Below are 23,339 nucleotides of genomic sequence, written 5' to 3'. Positions count from 1 at the left end.
GCAGCCTGGTCACTGTGAGTGAAATCTCTGCAATTCCAGTTCTTCTTCAACGCTTAGCCAGTCGGCTGTAGCGATTGTTCGCCATTTGGTCTGTTCCTGCGCAACTGCAAAGGCTTGACGACCTGAGAGTCCAACATCGAAACAGACTCTGTGAACCCATGTAATTCTAGTTGGACCAGACTAAATGTTTTCCAGCTTGGATGCTGTTTGAAAGCCAGGGGTCTGGAGGTGGTGGTTGGAGAAGGAGCTATGGCATTTCTGAAGCTTTGGGCTTCAAAAGTGTTGAATATGGTGTCAGAGCATTCAGATGGAGGGCTTTGCATTGGTCTCTTTCTGGGTGTAGCGAGAGAGACAAAAAACCTTTATAAGCATATTCCTCAGTCCTGACTCAGCACTGAAATATGGACTGGATGACTGTATATTACTTGAGTAGAGTTACATAAGCTGGGAAGATACCTGATTGTTGCCTAATCTTTCATGTGTAAATCACCTGTTAGCTGCATACTTGCTCTACAGCCAGAAATTAATAGGTAGCAATAGTTATGGCTCTTTTACTTCGCCTCGGTTATGTAGAATAGAATCTTTGAAGTTCAGCTCTTGTAATCAAGTTGTTTGTAAAGAGCCTAGCAAGATTTTGGTTCTGTATATACAAATATGAAAGACTGGTTCCCTGTTCCAAGGAATTTACAATCTTGATCTTGCTGTCACGTACATAGATGCTTTACTTGAAGCAGGTGAGTAGTTCCATAGTAGTCAAAGGGACTATGTGCACACACACAAGTGTTTGCAGGATTGTGGCCTATGATGTTAGAAAGCTGCATATGATTACAGTTGCTCATAAAGAGAAATACGCTGATTACAAGCCTCAGTGCTTTGGTTTTACTGCACTACGTTACTACTTTGGCTCAATTACTGCAGTAAGTTTGTGGCTGAATAAACAGACGAGTGATTTCCATAGGTGGATCAATGGGGCAGTGTACTGTGTTTGTCCTTTGAGGTGTTGCGTATGTTACAGTCTAAAACTGAGCAAGACTGACTGGCTTTCATTGAAAACGTTAGACTAAAATACAGTAACTAAACCTACTGGTTAAACAGTCAGTCTGCTCAGCTGAATAAATGTCTACTAGAGACAATATGAGAAATAAAAACAACAAAATATTAGTTTTAAGTGCATGCTGGTATATCAAAAGTTAGGGTTTGTATTGCAGTGCACACACACCAGTTGTTATCACTCGCTTTCATTCTGATGTCAGTTTGTAGCCAAGCTGGGTCAGCATTTTCATATGCAATCTGAGTAATGACCTGTGTCATTGTCATGATGCAAAATCATTATTTTTGTGTATTTTGTACTTTTTAGAAAAATAAAATGGGGAGTCAGGCCAGTTTCCCATTCAGTCCCAAAGATTTAGTTGCAAATTCTGGAGGAAATGTCCACTTGAAGAACAGCATAGGCAAAAGTGCAATAAGATTGTGTTTATTGTGACTTCATGACTGCATTACTTAAATAGATCTATGATGATAGCAACAGTTGTTTTTTTTCCCCAAAAGACAATCACTTTTGCAGCTTAGTAAACTTTGCAGTGTCCTGTGAATGTAAATTTCTGTGGATGAGAGTGGTGCAGATACAGAGCAGTAGCCTGTGATGTAACTTCAATAGTGTTAGATAAAATTGCATGTAAAGGAAATACACAGGAACATCTGTCCCTCTAGTACTCCTGGCCTTTGAGCAGAGCTGTGTTTGATCTTTCGCTGTATCTGACATTGATTCTGAGTTCTGACACAGCCTGATTTGATGAGTGCATGTCTGTCAGGCCTTGCCAGATTTTCCCATGTGTCCTTGTGATGTGCAGCTAACAAACGTGAGCATGTGTCATGGACATTATTATTTGTATAGGTCCAGTGGTATGCCTTGTGCCTTACCAATGAGTAAGAAGACAAGCTCTCTGCCCTGAGGTACTTGCAATCCTAAACTAGGCAGCTGACATAATAAGAAATTACATTGGGGTGGGCCGAGGAGGAAAGGAAAGGGGGGAGGTGGAGAGGAAAAATTATTCCTGATAATTCTGATGAAGAAGGTAAGAGGGGGAAGATCACTCCAGATCTGTGATTAGTGATGGCCAGCAGGATGAAGGCAGGAAGGGAATGCATGAGATTTAATTACTGCTTCTCGTTTGTCACTGGAATAAACTGGATTTAGATTTTGGGGGACTTTTCTTCTCCCAGGATGATGCACAGGAAACTTGAAATCAGGGCTCATGTGAGTGGATGAACAACACGTAAATATGACTTTGTTTTAAATGGTTGTGTCTGAAACAGGGGGAATGTGAACTTGAGTTTCCTGTTTGCTGTGTAACTGTGGTATGAATCAGCAGTGATATAATGGTTCTGAATGGAGCTGCTGACTCACATGCAAGGGAACATATGCTAGAACTAGCTTCCTGGATGGAAGGAGGTCAGCTGTGCTGCTTAAAGAGGCAATAGTGAGTTGGCCTGATGGAAAGGAGAGGTGAGCCCCTCTCTTTCTTTAGCAGCCTTTCTGTCCGATGATGGTGCTGAGAGTCTGTCCTCTGCTGAGGAGCTGGATGAGACTAGGGCATGAGCCCAATACAGGAGAAGGATTTGCAAGGAATCATGCACTTATTTGCAAGGTTCTTTGCCTGTAGGCAGATACTGAGTGCAGGGAATATGCTTCCTTCAGAACATTTCCATACTTGCTTTGGGGAAAGCGGGTATTTTAAAATTATCTGCATTTCAAAGCTGCTGGCTGTATGGATTGACCTTTCTAGTCTTCTGAGAAGAGCTGGTGCCTGCCTGAAATACAATTGCTGCTAATGTCCTTCTGGGTGCCCTTCTGTGTCATCTGACACATGCATGACCTGTTGCTTTCTAGTATGTATAGTTAAATTTTTGAGTCCATTCAAGTATAATGATTACCTGGTTCTCATATTGGCCTGAGATTGACAGCTCCATTTCTGTCCATATCCTTTACCACCCTTTGTCTGACCTGAGCATTTTCCTTGTCTGCTTCCTTTGTCTCCTCTTATGCTGTGATCTATGTTCGGATCAGCCGCCCAGTTAATTGACAAAGCAACTGCTTCCTCTGGAAACCTCTACTCCTGGGGTTCTCAAACTTCATTGTACGGCGACCCCCTTCTGACAACAAAAATTACTACATGGCCCCAAGAGGGCAGATCAAAGCCTGAGCCCTGCTGCCCCGGATGGGGGAGCCCAGGCCCCCGGGCTTCAGCATTGGCCCTGAGCAATGGGGTTCAGGCTTCAGCTTCTGGCCTGGGCCCCAGCAAGTTTAAGACGGCCCTTGTGACCCCCCATTAAAACAGGGTCGCGACCCACAGTTTGAGAACTACTGCTCTACTCCCATCCCATGAGTGCTCAGCTACTGTGACTGCACACCATTCTGTCCTCCTCTGACTTGCTTTGTACCTTTGAAATATAAACGCTTCAGGACAGGAACTTATTGGTGGGTGAGCACTGCTCGCCTGTTGTCTGGTGACATATGTTTGCTCTGCAAGAAAGGCTTAGTTTGATTAGACTGCACAGGCTGCCGTTCATTGACCATCGTGGCATTAGATCACTGTGGCCGTCCTATTGGCTAGGTTGAATTTCCAGCGTTCGCTTCTGTTAGGGGAAACTTGTTGTGTGGAGTCTGGCAGAGTCAGCTTCCTCTTATCTATTGCTTCCGTTTCTTGGTCTTAATCTGATCAGGATATGAAACAGGGACCGTTTCTCTGTAACTCACAAATGGAATAGCTACAAATATCCCATTGCAGCTTTCAAAATTAGACTGTCATTTCTGTTCACTCATAGCATTGTCTTCTACCTTTGCAGTTTTTTTAGATGCTGTGTAACTTCGAACTGTTGCACGTAAGACTTGTGACTGGAATGATGGCTTTGGCTACACTTACATTTCAAAGCGCTGCCGCGGCAGCGCTTTGAAGCACTAAGTGTAGTCAAAGCACCAGCGCTGGGAGAAATCTCTCCCAGCGCTGTCCGTACTCCACCTCCCTGTGGGGAATAACGGACAGCGCTGGGAGCCGCGCTCCCAGCGCTGGGGCTTTGACTACACTGGCGCTTTGCAGCGCCGCAATTTGCAGCGCTGGAGAGGGTGTGTTTTCACACCCTGCTGCAGCGCTGCAAATTTGTAAGTGTAGCCAAGCCCGATGATGGGTGGGAGGCTCTGTCTGTCCAGCATAAACACCTTGTATGGACCATATATAAAGTGTAACTATGCCTTCAGCTTTGCAATTGTGTATAATTCACCCTTCCATAGATTTAAGTGGGATGCTGTCACAGATAAGAGGCTCAGAATGTGGCTTGCTTTTAAATCCATGCTGTTCTTTGTTCAGAAAAGCAGGTGCTTTAATTAAAAGAATTAAGGGGACATTTGGGTTCTAAAATGGAGGGTGGGGGAGGTAGAGAGGGAAGCAGAAAAGGTGTTTTTATGTGTCCTGAGAAACAAAGGTCTGGTAGATTTCCCCCAATAAGGTAGGTAGAAAGTTACAGCATTGAAATGAGGAGAAATGCAACTAGGACATCTGTAAGAGAATATGTATGAGAACTGCGCTTGGGGGAGTTTCTGTAGCCCCAGTAACAAGGTAGCAAAAGCACATTCTTCTCTTGTGGTCTGAGATTCTCCTCTGAGACAGGAAGGAATGAGTGACTGAGAAATGTCAGGTGTCATGCATGTGAGCATCTGCTTTTCAAACCCATCTGCTTTTACTTCCCTTTTCATGCACACTTATGTGAAGTGCTGGATCTGTCTTTCCTGGAGCAATGGCCCTCTGTGTGGATTGCGGTTATTGTGGCTGCAAAATTAGATTTAAAAGAGAGGGCTAGAAAAAAAATGTGGCAAATTTTTCTTTGCAGAGGGGCTTGAATTGAAACTAGACTTTTATTAAAGTGCAGCTGCATTTCAGGCGATACAGAAAAATCATCTGTGAATGAACTGCTGCTTTCCTGGCAATATGCTCTGCTCAGGTGTGGGAAATAAATAGTGTGAATTAGCATTGACTAGTCCAGCCTGCATTTTTTAGGCACTGCACCCTTTGGTTTGATTATTCACTGTCTTCCATGTGGAATGCAGCTTGGTTAAATGGTTATGCAATTCAGTGGACTTAGATTCCTGAGCTGTCATGTGCAGTCCATACTGTTCTTACAGTTATTGCACCTGATAACACCCAGTTGAGTTAAAATAAAGGTCAGGCAAAAAATAAGTCATTCATATTCAAGGCTCTATCCAGGTTTTGCCGTGGGTCGCCTTGTATATAGTGAATGCTTTAGGATGGAGGCACAATGAGGAATTTTAGTTCTGAACCTACAAAAAGCAGGAGCATTCCCAATTTTCAGTGTGATTGTATTTGAATGTAGTGTATATGTGATTCACTTAACAATTATAAGGCCTAGAGAAGCTCTGTCTGCACTCCTCCTGATGAAACTCTGTTGCACTGTGTCTATTGCCATTTCACAGGCAGGAAGAACTCCTTTGGAGCTAGTAAAAAATGTTGCTTGGACATCCCTGTATTTCTAATCGCGTGTTGATGTTCTGTTTTGCTGGCTGGATTCTGCTTAATATTCATAAGAGCCAAACTTAGCCCGGGATTTTGACTGTGATACAGGTGAAGGTAAGAAGACTGTCTTAAGCATCTGTCTGGATCTGAATCCTTCCAGTGCCATCAGACATTGTTATGGGCATGAACAGGGCTGTTCTGTCCCTGTCCATCATGTTTACTGTTTACTGGAATGGCTGCCTTGTGTCTCTAGAGTGGAACCCTTTTTTTTTAAGGAGGCCAGGTTGTTGGCCTGTCGTTCAACCCCACTCTGGAGGGCCAGTGGGCCGCTTTTTGTCTGGCTTGGGTGGTCCTTCCAGGAGTTAAAAGCTCCTGCCAGCAGAGCTCTTAGGTGATTGGAATGCACGCACCTTCCAATTGCTTCAAGGTGCCATCCCCGGGGAAGGAATCTATTATGCTGACCATTAGATACTCCTATTCTCTTCCCACCATGTCAGGTCAGAAAACAGCTCCCTTTCCTCCCCATCACAGTCTTCCTTTGCATCTGGAGCATGCTAGACATGAAGGCCAGGTCTTTGCTGCTAAAAATGTATTTTTTACCTCAGGGTAACTAACATGCATGAGGAAAGACCAGGCATGTTACTTTTTCCTCAAGGTAAACTCACCCAGATCAACCCCAGGCAGGGGTATAGTGCTGACCTTGTGCTGTGTCTTCACTCTGCTTTTTACCTCAGGATAGCACCCATGGTAAAAACCGCAGCAATGAAGACAAGCCCTAAAACAGTGCAGTCATACTGCGTGTCAAAACACATCCCTTTGAAGCCCTCGAAGGGCAAACATTCAGTACAATCTCGCTGCTTTGCATGCGGCTGCCTTCATAACACTTTCTAAATGAGAAATATGGAAACATTTTTGATTCATGGGTTTTAAGGCACAAGATCACCTGGTCTCACCTCCTGCATTGCCTAGGCTGGAATTCCTGCATCAAGCCCAGTGGCTTGTGGTTGAACTAGGGCATATCACATAGAACAGTGGTCCCCAACCTTTTTCAACTGGCGAGCCACGGAGGACCGGGGCGGCGGACGAGCATCCGCCGAATTTCTGCCGACAAGCGGCAACATCCAGAGGCGTCGCTGCCGACAAGCGGCATCATCCAGAGGCGTCTCCGCCGAAATGCTGCCGAAAATCGGCGGCATTTTGGCGGCGACGCCTCTGGATGCTGCTGCTTGTTGGTGGCATTTCAGTGGATGCTCGTCTGCCGGCTAGTACGTGGGCGCACATAGACGCCCCAGTGGGCGCCATGGCGCCTGTGGGCACCGCTTTGGGGACCCCTGACATAGAGAGACACCTGATCTAGCTATTATTACCTGGAATCTTTAAAATCAAGGTCTCTTATATAGCACTTCATCAGTAGGTCTCAATACTTATTCTTACAACACCCCATGAGGTATGGAAGTGCTATTTTCCCTATTTTTAGAGGTGGGAAACTGAGGCTAAGTGACTCGCCCAAGGTCACACGGTAAATCTGTGGCGGAGCAGAATGTTGAACCTGGGTCTCCCATGTCCTAGGTTAGTGACCTAACCACTGGACCCTCCTACCTGTCTAATGGGATTCAGTGATGGAGTTTAGACTCTTTTTGAAATTATCTTAATCCAAAACATTCCTTCCACCGCCAAAATTAAACACTGCAGACTCAAGGAGTTGTCTGATTTGTGCTGTCTCTACTCTGGGGTATGGCAGCAGCAGACTGGGGAGAAGATGACACCGTTTTTCCCGCTCTCCTTCCCACCCCGTTATGTGATGGTGTCATGGCTCCATCTACCAGGAAACAAGGAGAAGAAACTCCGTCGATGTACAGAATAAAGATGATTGCCCAGCTGGCGCCTGCTCTGGTAGAAACTTCCAGAGTGAAACAAGACAATGTGGGGTGCACAAAATAACTGAATTAGTTAGACGCACTATAACCTCCCTCCTTCCCTCCAAGGGTTCATGTATGCTAGGCCTTTTATTTAATTGAGTGCCTTGATAATACCTTTGGTAGAGGTTAGTGTGAAGACGCTCCCCAAATATTTGTTCCGGGCCACATATCTTAAAGCTTTGCCAGTTAACTGGATGTATTTTACAATCATATTCACTCCAGATTTAAAAAAGTCTAGTGTAGACCAACAGAAGGCAGGATGGGGAGGAAACAAAACTTACCACAAAGTTACCTAACGCCCCCTCCCCAAATTCTAATGCTGGAAAGGAGTAAACCTCCACAGTGCACAATACAAGTAATTTCCCAGAAGAAGTGGCTAACCATAGGCTGTGGTTTGGCACCAGTGGCTGTCAGAACTGAGCCCAGCTGCTGGTGCCAGGTTCCAGGAATGTGATGTCACCGTTGTCTGTTTCGAACAATGCCATGGCTCTCCTTGCCCAAGGAGCTGCTAGGAGTAGAGAGAGGTTAAGGCAACTGGTGATGTATGTCCTGTTTGTATACAAGGCTAATGTACTCTTGTTCGTCACGTTGACTTTGAGGGTTTTGGCACCTTCTAGGGATATAAAAACAGTAACACAGCTTTTGATTTTTCAGGAGCTCTTTTTGGTACTAGCAGATCATGAGGATGAATATCTGATTGGGGGAGGGAGGACAGGTTGATATTGAGTCCAGGGCACTAGATTAGGGTAAAGCATCAGGTAAAATCTACTAACTGCTCCTTTATTTTGGGGGGAGGTGGACACTGCGTGAGTGACATGCAGGTGAAGGTCTCTTAACGCTGGGAATTGAGCTACAAATACTGTATTTTCCCCATTGGGATCCAACATAGGATCGTGGTATCTCAGTTTTGAGGTAGAGGAGTGAATTTGTAAGAGATTTTGCCTATATCTTCCTTTCCATGGGTGCTAAGATGTGAGCGGATAAAATGCCCTGTGCGCTTATACTGAGCCCTGGTCGACACTCTGTGTTCATACTGATTTGAACATATTTTGGGTAGGGAATGCTTTTTTTTTTTCTTTTTTTTTTTTAAATATAATGATAAAGCTAAGGCAGTTCAATCCCCTAGTGTGGGCAAACCTAGCCCGAGGGAAAGGTGCTTGTAGTCCAGTCAATTTATGAACAAGCTATGCCAGTATAAGCATTTATTTACTGGTACAACTGCAGTCCCCACTCATTGATTGTACTGCTTTAACTAGCTTTACTTCTGCACCAAAAAACGTGTGTAGACCAGCCCAGAACAGCACATCTGGGGGTTCCTCTGGGCCAGTTGGCAGTCTCTGAAGTTTATTATAAAGGTGGTCAGGGCCTTGTGTGATTGGTAAATATAATGCACAATGGCTATTCAAAGTACGAACCAAAGGCTGGGGAGGTGATGTTATAAGGGGGAAACGTTCTGCTGCAAGAGCTGGCAGGTGGTCCTAATACGTTTGACAAACCATAAATGTGCTGGGTCAGGTAATTGGATGAGTCAGCCATGGGGTTGTCTGGGAAATATCTGCGAGTCTGAACTAGCTGGCCCGATAAATATCCCTTCATGATGCATGTGTATAAACACTGTCTTTCTGTGGACTTAATGGGGACAGCTGAAAAAGCAGTTTTCCTGCCTGGGTCAAGAAAATGAATTTTGGCAGATTCTGCAACAGGTGCAACTGCCTGTCAGGGATGCGCTCTGGGCTCCCTTGCTGTGTCTGCTGATGGTAATTGTTCAAGAGCAGAACACCCGTGTTTCCCCTACGCAGGCATTTGGCTCTCTGCATACCTCAGTGCAGTCAAGTAGGGATCTGCTCTTACTGTCCACATCTTTCCATGCAGGGTTTCTCTGTGCACTTAAAGCTAGTGTGATTATTCTGTCATTGAAGAGGAATTCTTCCATTTGGTTAAATGGCTTCTTTGTCTTTTGGAGCTAGGTCTCGTCCCTGGAGCCGTAGTGGTGGTCAGATCTTGCGAGCGGAGAAGGCTCACTCAGGCAGTACTCGGATGGGAGACCTGCAGGGATCAAAGCAGGAGATGGTGTTGATTAAGGGCATTTCTTCTGAGCTGTTACGATACCAGTGCCCTAACATCCTGTGCTTCTGCAGGGAGCTGTGATGAAAGGCAACGAAAGTGTTTCTTACTACTTACTACCAAAGATGCCGTGACTCTTTCCGCAAGAGACCAATATGCTGACCCCACAGTCTCTTGAAAAAGCACAATCTGGCTAATTAAATTTCCCCTTCAGGCGGTGGTGGCGGTCAGTTCCTGTCCTGTAGTGCTGTTGCGAATTGCATTGCAGCAGTGGTTGAAGTGGTCGTTACAAAATCCCTTGTCTACCTAGTGCTCAACTAATATTTGAAACCCTTTGAGATCCTTTGTAAGGTGTCCTAGAAATGCATAGCTGTGAGTGCTTGCCCCCTCCACCCTGCCTCAGATGGCACAAATTCAGCTATTTGACTGCATCCAAAAAATCATTTCCATTAGCAAAAGTTGCATCTTAATGACACTGTTTTTTAACCCGTCCCAGTGTATTGGCTGGCATACTAGGTCTCCCTGGCCTTGCTAGAAGTAAAGTTGGCCCACCATTTCCACCCAGCATTGCCTGTTTAAATCAGACCCTGTCAGCAGGCTGTCCTTCCTGCACTTCCTGTTGACTCCCTTCCCTATTGGTTGATAAGCTCTGTGTTCACAGAAACCAAATAAAGCAACAGTATAAAAGAGGATGCAAGCTGCGGGGATGAGTGGTGTGTGGGTGGAGGTGCTGTGAATGGGATCCGTGCAAGCCTGAGCGTAACAGCCTCTGCTGGAGTTTCAGCTTTATCTCTCTGGCAGTGTTTGGATTTCTTAAAGCTTGGGGCCATGCTGCTATTCTGGTTGATGACCTCTCCCTGTGTTTTAATTACTTACGTTTTAATTACTCGAGTATACCGTGCTCTAGTAAGGGAGATTACTGGTCTCTGGCCTGCATGTTCCCTTCATTAACTCTTTATTACCTTTTCTCACTGGTTGATGGTCTCCAGCATTACTGAGGTGTCGAATGCCACAGCCGGCTTTGAGCAAGTTTGCCGCTTACCTCTCAACATGCTGCGTGGTGGAGAGGGGCAGCTTTAGATCTGAGAGAACTGGAGCTGCCAATTCAATGCCTAGGGTGTTCCAGGGAGGGCCAGGCACAGCTCTGGTCTCTTTGCCCTCATGTTGCAGTAGAAACAGGCCCTTTCCCAGTTGGTGTTTCTGTTACATACTTAGGGCCCTACCAAATTCACAGCCATGAAAAATGCATCACGGAATGTGAAATCTGGTCTCTTCCTGTGAAATCTGGTCTTTGGTGTGCTTTTACCCAGTACTATACAGATTTCACAGGGGAGACCAGCATTTCTGGAATTGGAGGTCCTAACCCAAAAGAGGGTGGTGGGGGTGTCGCAAGGTTATTTTAGGTGGGTTACGGTATTGCCACGCTTAGTTCTGTGCTGCATTCAGAGCTGGGCGGCTGGAGAGTGGTGGCTGTTAGCCGGGCGCCCAGCTCTGAAGGCAGCGTCCTGCCAGCAGCAGCGTAGAAGTAAGAGTGGCAATACCAAACCATGCCACCCTTATTACTGCGCTGCCGCCTTCAGAGTTGGGTGGCTGGAGAGCAGCGGCTCCTGACTGAGAGCCCAGCTCTGCAGGCAGCAGTGCAGAAGTAAGGGTGCAATATCGTCCCAGGCCATCCTTACTTCTGCGCTGCTGCTGGCAGTGGCTCTGCCTTCAGAGTAGCAGCACAGAAGGCAGCAGTACCACAACCCCCCCTTACAGTAACCTTGTGACTGCCCCAAACTCCTTTTTTTGGGTCAGGACCCCTACAATCACAGCACCATGAAATTTCAGATTTAAATAGCTGAAATCGTGACATTTACCATGTTAAAAATCCTCTGACTGTGAATTTGGTAGGGCCCTACACATACTAAATAGATCTCAGCCACTGCCTTCTGTGAGCATCTGAAGTCTTGGGTCAGTAGTTGTGAACGTGGGCAGATGACTTGAGAATAAAGATGTTATGGCAGAAGGTATCTTAATACAAGTACAGTAGAACTGCAGCGTTACGAACGCCAGAATTACAAACTGACCAGTCAACCGCACACCTCATTTGGAACGAGAAGTACACAATCAGGCAGCAGTAGAGACCCCAAAAAAACCCCAAAACCAAATCCAGTGCAGTACTGTTAAATGTAAACTACTAAAAAATAAAGGAAAAGCGGCATTCTTCTTCTGCATAGTAAAGTTTCAAAGTTGTATTAAGTCAATGTTCAGTTGTAAACTTTTGAAAGAACAACCATAACCTTTTGTTCAGAATTAGGAACATTTCAGAGTTAGGAACAGTCTCCATTCCCGAGGGGTTCATAACTGAGGTTCTACTGTAGGAGAAGGTTGTAAGTGAATTTTGTATGAATCCTAACTGTATTGGACTCAACATATTCCTTAGACACCCACCACATTCCTTCTCACACTGGTTGTCCTACTGCCACCAGGCAGTTGTCATGTGCATCTGACTCCTTTTTTCTATGTGGAGCCCAAGTCGTCAGGAAAGTTTGCACTTGAGTTTTGGCTTCACAAGGAGTTTCTTGTGCAGTAATTGTGGGTTTTCCCACTTGGGATTTTACACGTGGCTTCCCCTCAGTGAGCTCTGCCTGTAACAATTACATGGAAGAAAGCCAGCATGTTTTTCCCTTTTAATCTTTAAAACTTTGACTTCTGTACATTCCATTCCATTCCATACTCCACTTTCACATTCCTCCCTGCAGAATGGCCCCCCGTGGCACTGCTAATTCAGGGCTTCCTTCAGACGGGAGGCTTTTTTTTTTTTTTTTTTAATGCCTCATGTAGGGACTGCCTAGGGCTTCCCGGTGGTTGTCGGCTGCAGCCAAGAAAGCTGTGTTGACTCACAGCCTGGTAGACCTTGACCCAGGATATGAGCTGACATGTTGGGACTAGTCTGTCTGCCTGGCAAAAGCTGTTTCCACAGAGCAGAGTGATAGTTGTTTAGATGGGATTTTACACAAAAACACCTGCAAAGCTTATAGCTTATTTCCACTTCACTTTGGGAGACTCTCTGTGCAATTAAAATAAATTGATTTAAGAGACGGAAGCGATAGGTGCAGAAAATCATGGCACTGACACGGTGAATTGCGTTGCTGTCTGTCCTCTTCCCCTGTTTAGGATAACCTAGCGTGACCTGGCTCTGCAGCGCAGGCCGTGATGTTGGCATTTGGAAATGTGCTGTTTGAGGGCTGAAGTATCTTTTCACTGACATGTACTTAGACCCTGATTCACCAAGGACTTGAAGCATGTGTCCACCTTGAAGCACGTGAGCAGCGCCATTGACTTTGATGAGACTGTCCTTAAAGTCAAGCCCGTGCCTGAGTACCTTGCTGAATTGAGGACTTGTTCTCTTTATTCTTGTTGCTGGTGGGGTACACGGACCAAGCTGGTCACCTACCTCTTTCATTATGACCTGGCAGCATTACTTGTCAGTGGTTAGGATTAATGTCCGTAACCTGGCAGTTGTTGAACGCAGAGCTTTGCATGTGAGAATGGAGATGCCGATATCCTAAGGTGAAGGCCAGTGGCTGCTTATGGAGAACTGGACCAATATCCTGTTTGGTTTTTTTGTTTTGTTTTTTTTCCTGCACCCCCACTAATCTCCTCAATGACATGGGAATCCTCCAGACTCCGACTGCACCCAGCTGCCTGGGGGTGGAGAAATCCCTCTCGAAAGGTTTGTGGGGAGCTTGGGGCCTAAGCAGGAATTAAAACACTCTTTTTTTCTCCATTATGCATAGAGCCAAATAGAGCCTTGGGTATAAGACTTGACAGAGCCTATTAAAGTATCTGTGCAGAAAAGCTAATTGGAATATAGTGGGGACAGGAAATTTAGTCACAGTTGGTTTGATACGGGAATGGAGGAAGTACAGTGTCTAAGCTATAACTACTAGTGAAATGAGGAGGGGAGTTGTACAAGATATTGTCCACTATAAATTAAAGAGAAATGTAATGGTGCATTGGTCTGTCATCTTCAATGGACTGTCAGTTCAACATCCCAGTTTGAATTCTTTTCCTCTATATAATATATAATCAAAGCCTCCCACTGAATTGAAATGATGATGCAGCCAGGTGCAAATGAATATAGTTTCTCCTCTGAAGATGTACTTGGGATTATGTCCAAAAAAAAAAAGTAGCAGCGATTCATTTGGTAGATCGTCACTGGAAGCAGGAAAAAATCCTCTGTACCACTGTTAACAAAAAGCCTTTCACTTGTGGTGAGCTCTGTCAGGCTTGTGTTTCTTCTCAGCCTCTCCTGGTTGGAGAAGGTTGCCTTAGTGAGAACAGAATCAGACAACTGATCGTACAAGTGGCAGCTCCTTGAATCTTTGGAGTTTCATGCACAAACATACTTGTTGCTTCTGTCAGGCTTTCTTTTGCTGCAGGACCCGTATGCCTGTGAGAGTGAGCTGGACTCTCGGATCTCAAGGGGCGTTTGCAAAGCCAGCAGTTAGATAAACAAACCAAAACGTGTCAACTGTGTGTTTGAGCTGGAGTGCTGAGAAGCAATAACCACAGAGCCCAGTGACGCCACAGTTATAACCCCAGAGGGGGAAACTTCCCTCTAAATGCTCCACGCAGCTGCCCGCCTTGTTCTTAGGCTGGAAATTGCTTTTTCCGAAGAAGGGCCCGCCTGTGGTCTCTGGGCCAGACAGAACACCTGTGTTTGTTTTCACTGTGCCTCTGACCTGCGTTCAGGGAACACAGCTGCAGATGGGAAAAGTTTGCTTATTTTTCACCCAGCTCCATTTGCTACAGCAGGTGTCCAGTCAGCCTTAAACTTGCAGCAAATCCGTCTCTGGAAGGATTCAAGATATAAATGAGCTGCTGGATTTTCGGACTCTCCATGGAAAGCACCTCTGTGCTTGTGTACCTTTCTGGTCTTGGAGCAAGGTGCGAGGCAGGGGGAGAGAGAGAGAGAGAGAGGATGCATAGAATGTGCTTTTCTCTTAGTCTCGCTTGCCTTCGCTTAACAATTAAGATGCATTTGGGTTGGGGTTGCTTTCTAGATCTTTGTCTTGTGGCTGCATGCCACCCCCCTTTCTGCTTCCCTCCCCCCACAAGTGTGCACGCAGCTGGGTCAGTGCAGCCAAGTGTGCAGACTAGGCTTTAGGGTTAGCTGTTCAGTGCAAGTGTGCAGACGAGAGGTTGCATGAGGGTAAGGAGTCTGCCAGCTGGGGCTCTGTATTGCCTGACTAGACCTTGCACCGCGGAGCTGAGGGGTTGGGTTCTGGAGTCAGCCTGTCAGCAAGGGGCGCGCTTACCCATGGATGGGTCTGCATAGGAAGATGCTTAACTATGTGCAAGCTTCAAGCAGGGGGACTGTGCCCGGCTGGATGGGGAGCGGTACGAATAGGAGAGGTAGGCAGGTGGTTTAGTGCTGTGCGCCGCTGTAGAGCGGTCACCGACGTCCGCTTGAGTCTGAGTCAGAGCACTTCTGTTTGTGGGAGGAAGCGTGGCCAACGCTGCTGCTCTGAGCAGGCTCTTTGGGAAAGGGATCTCCTGCGAGTGAGTGCCTTCCTCTCAGGGACAGAGAACTAGCTTGAAAATCCGGCCACGGAAAAGGGCGTTGATGTAAGGAGTCATGGAAAGAGCTGAGGATGCAGATGGGCATGGTGTCCTGTGTGCTGCGGGGCAGGTCGTGCCGCGAGCTGTGCTTGGCCCTCTGCTTTGGTGCACCCGAGACATTATCTGGTCAGCTTATTGAGCTTTCGTATAAGCCATTGTTGCAAATTCTTAGCACATATAGAGCAATGTTGCATATTTAAGGCATTGTACAAACACCCGCTAGTGGTTCCTCATTTCACCTCCTCCTAGAGGGGTGATCGGTCTTCATTATAAGTGGGAAGGAAGCTTCCTCACAGCTCTGGGTCTGATCCTAGTGGTATGATCACAGCCATGTGTAGGCTGTAGTCCTGCAGCTGCAGAACCAGCCCTGTGCTTGAGAATCTCGGCTTGCATTTAAAAAACAAACAGAACCGCAACCTCTTTTTTCCCCAGCGCTTGTGGTTGTGCAGGTAACCTGGATGCCGTGAGAATGTAACCAGTGCAGTGGTGTCTACCTGGAAGTGCAGATGGACCAAACCAGTAGCTCAGACAGGTGTTATCTGCTCCATGCATCTTGATGGGGGATTAACTCTGAGACCTGAAGCAGGCAATTTAAATGTCAATATTGTGAACTACTTTGCTGCTGGTCACATTCAGCAGGAGCAGCAGCTAACATGCTTCTCCCACAAATCCGGTGCTGCTTCCAGGTCCCCAAAACTCCAGCTGCATCTGCCCAAGCCCCCAGGTATCCCTTGACTTCCAGCCCCTGCACTGCAGTCAGGCATTGACCATGCAGTGATCTGTTGTATTGAAAACTGGCAATGTGGGCACGGCATAGCATTGATTTTAATATCCAAATAACTAACCCAGAGGTGACTGTATTTTCATATTGGATTCATTTGAAAGCCTGCATATAAATAGAGCTGCTGCAGATCTTCTAGACCGCCACACTAGCGTGCAGCAGAATCCGCAGGCCTTGCTGTGGGATTGAGGTGCAGTTTGCCAGAGCACATGAGACTTCGACTGTGACACATGGATTGTTGGATTTCCTTTGCATGGGGCACACTCAGACCCTAGGGGGCATCAGTGTTGCATATGTACAGAGGAAACTGTAGCTGCCTTACAGACTGTGCGCAAAGTGCGTATTACTGTAGACTGGTAGAAACCCAGCACAGTACAGCATCTTGTAACACTGGGGATTGTCTGTTGCTGGGACTAGACTGTTCGCTCTGATTATTTGGCTGTAGGGAGACACAGATATGTCTGCATCAAGCTACAACCCGGCATTTTTATTGTAGGATAGAGAAATGCTAAAAGGTTCTATTAAAACCAGACCCCCTTTCCATAACTAGAGCAATTTTGAGGGGGCTGGATTATGGTCCTTTCTATGAAACCTTTCTGTGCAGTTATGGGTTCTTGAATGCAGCCAACTCGGTGTAGATATAGGCGTGATATAGAAGCTGAATTTTCTGCTACAGTCTCTGCGTGACCATGAAATTTCCCAAGTGGAACTTTCATAGTATTTTAATTGCAAAGTCTGTATCCCCTCAAGAGTTTAAGGAGTCTGTATGGTGTTGGTTTCTTCTGTTGCTCAACTCTGCTTGGCTGTTTAACCCTCACCCTGCCCCCAGCCTCCTATATAATCGATTCCTACTTCTATTGTGATAGCACCTAGCAGCTCCAGTCACTGTGCTAGCTCCTGGAGACACACACACCAAAAACAGAGTCCTTGTCAGTTTAGTCTAAAACTTCTTGTGTTTGGGATAGAACTGGACAAAATTTTTGGTCAAAAAAATTCAGATTTGGGTCAACCGAAAGATTTCCTGAATCTCTCTCTGTCAAATTTGCCAAATTATTCCACTTGAAAATGGGACATTTTGACATAGTTTTGACATTTCTGAAACAAAGCTTTTTACTTTTTTAAATAAAACAATTAATATTCCAAACAAAAAGTTGTTTAAAATAAAAAAAAAAATCAGACAAAACAGTCTCTCTCTCTCTCTCTCCCTCCCCACCTCTTAGTTGGGGGAAAAAATGTTTTGGGTTGAAATAAATGTTTAGTTCAACTCCAAGCTAATTATTTTTAACTTTTTGCTTAGTGAACTGAAATATTGGTTATTTGCACAGCTCCAGTTGGCAGATCTGTATAGCATTGCCTTATGCTTCTTATTTTAAGGGACTCTTAATCCTTTTCCCTCCCAAACATTTAAGAGGTGGTAAGGGGCCAGTTATTACTAGTCTTTCTGATTTTTTTCAAAAGCCCCTGCATCTTCCATACATGTCTTCAGTTATCCTTGATTAAGTATTAACCCTGACTCAGTATTTCCAAAAGCATATTTGTTTGCAACCGGTTAGAGGGGAAGGGTGGTGGAACAGGCCTTTGTTGGGAGGGCTCTGTTTTAGATCACTGCTGAGTTTAGGGTGTGCTCTTCCACTTACTGAGGGTTGCTGATGTACAGGAGAGAGCATGGGCTCTGAAAGCCAAGAAGACTGCAGTGTTGCCTACTGGTTAGAGCAGATTGAGTCAGGACCCCTGCTTTGTATTCCCAGCTCTGCCATGGACTCAGTTGGGCAAGTCCTTTTAACCCACCCGTGCCACAATTTCGCCATCTGAGAAATGGCGAATAACATATCCACCACATGGGGATGTCGTGTGGCTAAATTCATGTTAGTAAAACACTTACGATGCCTTTTGTTCAAGGGTTTAACTGCAGAGTACTAAATGTTGGATGATGCATGTCAAGTTACTTGGCATTCTTTGTGGTGCAGGAGTCTGCGGAGCATTCAAACCTTTGGACTGAGAGTTTGTGTCAATATTATCAGTCTCACTAACTAAAACACTGACTGAGACTCTTCTCAAGTTCCTCACATCCACTAAGGTTGACATTTTCACGGCTTCAGGAATGAGACATGAGAAGGTAGATTTGGAGTTTGTTCATTGTCCCCTTGTTTTTGTGTTATGAGACATTCAATGAAATTGAAAGTGTTAAATTCAAAATTGATGAAAGGAAACGTTTTTTCACACCAAGTGTAAATAGACGGTGGAACTCATTGCCACAGGAAGTTGTTGAGGCCAAGAACTTAATAAGATTAAAAGATGAATGGGATGTTTATATGGATAACAAGAACATCCAGAGTTATAATACTGTAGTTATTGCTAAAAATTGGAGAAGGGATACTAACCCCATGCTTCAGGGGCTTACGTCAGTCTCCATGTTAAAGATCAGGATGAGAGCAAGTATGAGTGGCAGATTATCCCACATCTTCCTCTTGAATCATCCAGTGCCGAATGATGTCAAAGAGACTGGATTAGATGGATCTCTGGTCTCATCCAGTTTGGCAGTTCCTGTTTTAAGAAACTTTGAAAATCTCATCCCGAATCTATAGCCTGGGGGTGTAAATTCCCCCCCCCCCGCCCGAAAACATCCTTCGTGGTCCTTCTGGGCCATGTTATAAACACTACTTAAAATTAGAGCATCCTTGTTAAGTATGCACAGTTATCTCCATCTCTGACCTTTCTTCCTTCCAGTGCACATGGTCCAGCCTGGCCTACACAATTAGCAAATATTTCATGAGTGAATCAGGCACGTGTTTCTATTATCAGTGTAAGGTAAAGAAGGAACTCGATGTAATATCTTTCCCAGGGTGACTCGTGATGGAAACAAATAAAAGCATGTGCCTATTAAAGCTTGAAGCTGAAGCGTAAGTACAAAGCTGTCTTTGGTTGGCCTGATTTGAGGGATGGGAGAGGATAAACGTGCTTTGCCCCGCCCTGCTTTTTTTTTTTTTTACATACACTTGTGCAAAAATATTGAGATTTCCCCTGCAGCCTCCAACTCTTTATTTACCAGTACAGTCCATACAGTGATTTTTACTTCTGAGACGCCACCATGGCTGTCATCCTGGAATGACTGTCAGCCTGGAATTGTAATGGAACAATGTTTGCACTATTTGTTGTGGTAATAGTTGTCAGAAGCACAGCAATTGGATGTCACCTGCTCTATAAATAAATACAAGCATCTTTCTTCTCAGTGCGCACACACCCGGACCATAAGCAATGGTCTTGATGTTTGCTTTCGACTGCATGACTTGGTGCGCCTTCATCTTATTAACTTTAAACAACCCCTTTGTTCCCCCCCCCCTCACCGCAGACTTTCTGTCATGGCAGTCAGTTGCAGTTCTTTCCTACGGCAGCTGGCACCTGCCTGCTCCAAGGAGCTTCTGGTGTATTGCTGACACAGGTTGCAATGTGGGACGGACTGCAGGCTGGTATGCAAAGTTCCGATAGGTGAGGTGAATCACAAGGAGGGCAAGGCATTTTCCATGAACAGAAATGTCATAGTTGCACAATGGTGTGTATGTTAAAACACACAACCCTGCATGCTACGTTTTTGGTTTAAAAAAAAAAAAAAGTTTGGTGCATTCTCAGGTTCTATTGCAGTAAGTCTTTAATTCAGTGAAGCCCCTTTAAGAAGACAGAAGTGGAGGCATAAGCAAGCACACAGCTTTATGTTTATAAACCTTGTCCTTGTCTTACATTTTCTTTCTTTTTTTGATTAGGCCTCACTGTTTGCACTCTAAATAAAGCAAGATGCAAGCTCACTGGGGCCAGGGGCAGGGGCCAGTCCTCCTTTCAAGTGAAGCGCACACCGTTTCAGTAATGGAGCATGCTGTGTGGTTTCAGAGCCCTGCAGCTTTGTGGAAAGCAGGATGGCATTCTAATCCTCTGTTTTCGGTTTGTGTTCCTTGGTTGTGCGTGGTGACATAAAAAACTAACAGGGAGCCCTGGTATTAGCCTGTCTGCCCAGCTGTCATATTTAACTGTTTCATTATTGCCCTTGATCTAAAATTGCCTACATTTGGTTGGAAGGAAAGCTGCCTTTTAAAATCCAGCTTGGGTTTAACGACCCACTTTGTCCAGTAATGTGTCCCGATGGGATGCATTTTAAGAAATCCTGTACTTCAATGGCCTCCATAATTGGCCCCGGTCCAGTTTCCTGTTTGACGTCATGTGCTTGCAGTTTTTACAACTGTTGAGCTTTCAAAGTGTAATCTGAGCTGAAGCTGGCCAACTTCAGCAGCTGCCTGTGAAGGAACACTGCACTCTGCCATCTCTATCTTTTCCTCTTTCCTCCGGCACACTCAGACAGAAAACTTAGAATGATCTAACTGCTTCTAGTTTGCGCACGGGCCGTGGAGGGCAGGAAAGAGAGATCATCGGAAGGGGCTGTTGAGTACTTTGGACCATGTGTGCTTTTTTAAAATAAGCGGTGCTATTTGCAGCAAGCTCTGTGCACCGGATCCTGCAGACATCTCCCCCTTCTTCCCCCCCCAGCCCCCCCAGCTGCTTCAAGGCGTGCCGTTTCTGTTCTTCATTTCTGGGAAACCATGGACAAAAAACAAGGTATATGTTGCAATTTCCAAAACACGTGGCGGGAAGATCTGAAGAGCAGTTCAGATGGTAAAAAGGGGCTGTGGAACGTTGTCCGTTCATGCCGTGCGGTTTTGCTTTGTAACCTTGCTTGGAGGGGTCTGTATTTGCGGCCAGTTAGCTATTTTTAAAGATACTGGAAACTTGCAGGCGTTGGGTTGAAATGCCAGCTATAGGTGTACAGGCCGGCATGAGTGTGGAAAAATCTGCAGGGTGTGCAGCTAAGCTTGTCCTTTTTTTTTTTAAGCATTTGCCACACACAACAGGCTGTTTGTTTGTTTTTGCACAAAAGTCCCGTTGCACTAGAATTGAGTGCCCAACAGGGAAGCAACCAGCTGCAGTTCAGAGCTGTGATTCAGCAGAGGTTAACAGGTGACTTTTTTTTTTTTTTTTTTTTGTTCGTCTGCAGGCAGCTCTGACTAGAAGGGGCTTTTTATGAACTGCTTTTTTCCTCCTCTTGGTTCACTTGTCGCGCTTTGTTTTCAACTTCTGCAAAAATTCTACAAAGACGGCTTCTCATAAAAAGTGCCCCGTGGGGTGGGGGACTGCGCTTAGCATTTTTTCCCCACTGCTTTGATTGCTCTTTCCAGGCTGCAAATATTGCCATGGCTCTCTGCTGGGAGCCAGCTCCCCTCTTGGCTTCAGCTGGCTGTGCCTTTAGCTAAGGAGATTGACACCTGATCTGTTATCTTGCCCTTAAAGCTGACTGTTCTTCTGTGGCTCGGATGAAACACTGGGTATCCCATCTAGCCGCCTCCTTCATTTGCATTTCTTCATCCCCAAATCAGTGATCGGACTGTCCTGTCCAAGGGCGAACAGAACTTGTTGGATACAAAAGCAAACCCTCTAGAGAGGTGTTGCTAACTTCCTTTCCCCCACCCTCGGGCCAACAGTCTTGTTAAGGCTCCAGTTCTCCTCCCAGTTCCCTCTGTATGGTAGATTCTGTAGCCCTGCTGTCTTTCCTCTGCACCGTGCCTTTCCTGAGGCTGGCACATGGGAGTAGATAGGCCATGAGGCAGCAGAGGTTGCATTTCAAAGGTCAGCTCAGTCAAATAGCTTTATTTACAGTTCTTAAGATTTGTCCTGCTAGTTTCCACCCACGTCAGCCAGTAGGGAGACACACGCATACACAGAGGTGAAATTAAACAGCTCCAGGAAATACAATTGGCTGTTTTTAACTTTATCAAGGTTGTGGCATGAGAAATTCAGTCGGTGGCTTTCTCTTGAGAGGGAAATAGTTCCTCTCTCCGCATAAAGGATGCAGAGATGTGCCTGTGGTGGCATGCTGGGGACTGGAATCCTGCCTACGCAAGGAATGCCTGCCAACTTTTCCCCTACGCTGGTGCAACCAATGGCGGCTCTACTCAGCAGTGTTCGAGGACACGGTAGTCAGTGTGCCTGTTCCTTGTCTGCATTGACAGTTTCCTCTGTTGGTAGCATCACATTAGGAGAGCTGCACCAGTGCAGAGAATACCGTACTATTGGTCCCAGTGTAAATGTACGCTAAGGCAGCTGAGTACTTGCTGTTGGACTGGGAATGGGTGACATGGGATGGATCACTTGATGATTATCTGTTCATTCCCTCTGGGGCACCTGACATCGGCCACTGTTGGAAGACAGGATACTGGGCTAGATGGACCTTTGTTGTGACCCAGTATGGCCGCTCTCATGTTCTCATGCACATGTGTTGTTTCTGTGACTCTGAGGAGTTGACTGAGTTAGATGAAGTATCAGAGGGGTAGCCGTGTTAGTCTAGATCTGTAAAAAAACAAGAGTCCTGTGGCACCTTATAGACTAACAGACATATTGGAGCATAAGCTTTCATGGGTGAATCCCTGACAAAGTTAGATGAGGCTCACAAGCCTTTTGAGCTCTGCGTCCCTGAAATCATGTCATTCTGATTACCATTTCTTCGCCTCATTTGAATTCTGACCTGATCCTTGCAGCATATGTGCCTGATCCTTGGCTGGCGTAAATCGATGGAGCTATGCTGAAGACTGTGGGGCTACCCAGGTTTACAACAGCTGGGGATCGGGCCCCATAGTCCTCAAGCTTCTCGTGCTAGAGATCAATGCACTGGGGAGCTGGGATGAGTCCAGGGTTCTCAGGCAGCAGGAAGCATTTGTTTCTAGCTCTAGCGGAAACCTTGTTGGAATTCAAGTGTGTGGGAGAGATGGTAATCAAGATGACCCATGTATGTAGCCGCCTGCTGGGGCTGGAAATGGGTGCTTTACCAGGAGCTGGTCAGGATGGAAGGTCTTGAGTTGCAGGGTTTTGTAACTTTCATCCCACGCTCTTTAAAAAGTCCTCTGTCCCCCACCTCTTCCTTTGCCCTGAAATGGGGTGTCCGTGTGCTTCTCAGGAGGCAATCATAGTGCACCTCCCTACCTACCAGGAGCAGTGCCTGGCACTGACCTTGTCAATTCTTGTGCTTCCAAAGAACGACACAGCTCTGCTGTGGCACGTACCCCTGGGGTCACTAGAGTGGTAGAGCTGATCTCTGCTTGGAGCTGTGCTGGCCGATCTTGGCACAGTGTTGGGCTTGTTAAGTATGTGTGTGCCTTTGGAGCAAGAGACCGCTGCCAGAGTACAGGGAGCCCTGAGATTGAAGATTACTGTTCTCCTCTTCCTAGGGAGAGCCCTAGTGATCAAGCTAGAATGCCGGGATCAGCTGCAGGTCACCGCTCCCACGCGAGCGGTGTGTGCATTGTAGCAGCTGTGCACATGGTCATCCATGTGACTGTAGGTGAGCGCCGAGGGTACTTTGGATCGATGTTAATGGCACTGCCAGAGCAAGGGAGTTGGGTGCGG

At 46.0% G+C, this 23,339-nt stretch overlaps 1 protein-coding gene across 3 annotated transcripts in view; it reads left to right on the top strand.

The window, feature by feature from the left end:
• MAP2K3 (mitogen-activated protein kinase kinase 3) overlaps positions 1–23,339 on the top strand; it is a 52,082-nt gene that overhangs the window by 1,213 nt on the left and 27,530 nt on the right. Inside the window, exon 1 of one of the 3 annotated variants that reach the window (XM_044979490.1) lies at positions 19,804–20,501. The exons of 1 other annotated variant lie outside the window; for it this stretch is intronic. In XM_044979490.1, coding sequence (XP_044835425.1) covers positions 20,486–20,501 — 16 coding nt within the window. In that variant the 5' untranslated portion in view covers positions 19,804–20,485. Of the gene's footprint in view, positions 1–19,803; positions 20,502–21,864; positions 21,914–23,339 lie in introns of those variants that run through there. One more of the 3 variants, XM_044979489.1, reaches the window with a different exon arrangement.

The sequence above is a fragment of the Mauremys mutica genome, chromosome 11, assembly GCF_020497125.1.
Source record: "Mauremys mutica isolate MM-2020 ecotype Southern chromosome 11, ASM2049712v1, whole genome shotgun sequence".
Classification (NCBI taxonomy): domain Eukaryota; kingdom Metazoa; phylum Chordata; order Testudines; family Geoemydidae; genus Mauremys; species Mauremys mutica.
This window is presented reverse-complemented; position numbering and strand designations above follow the sequence as displayed.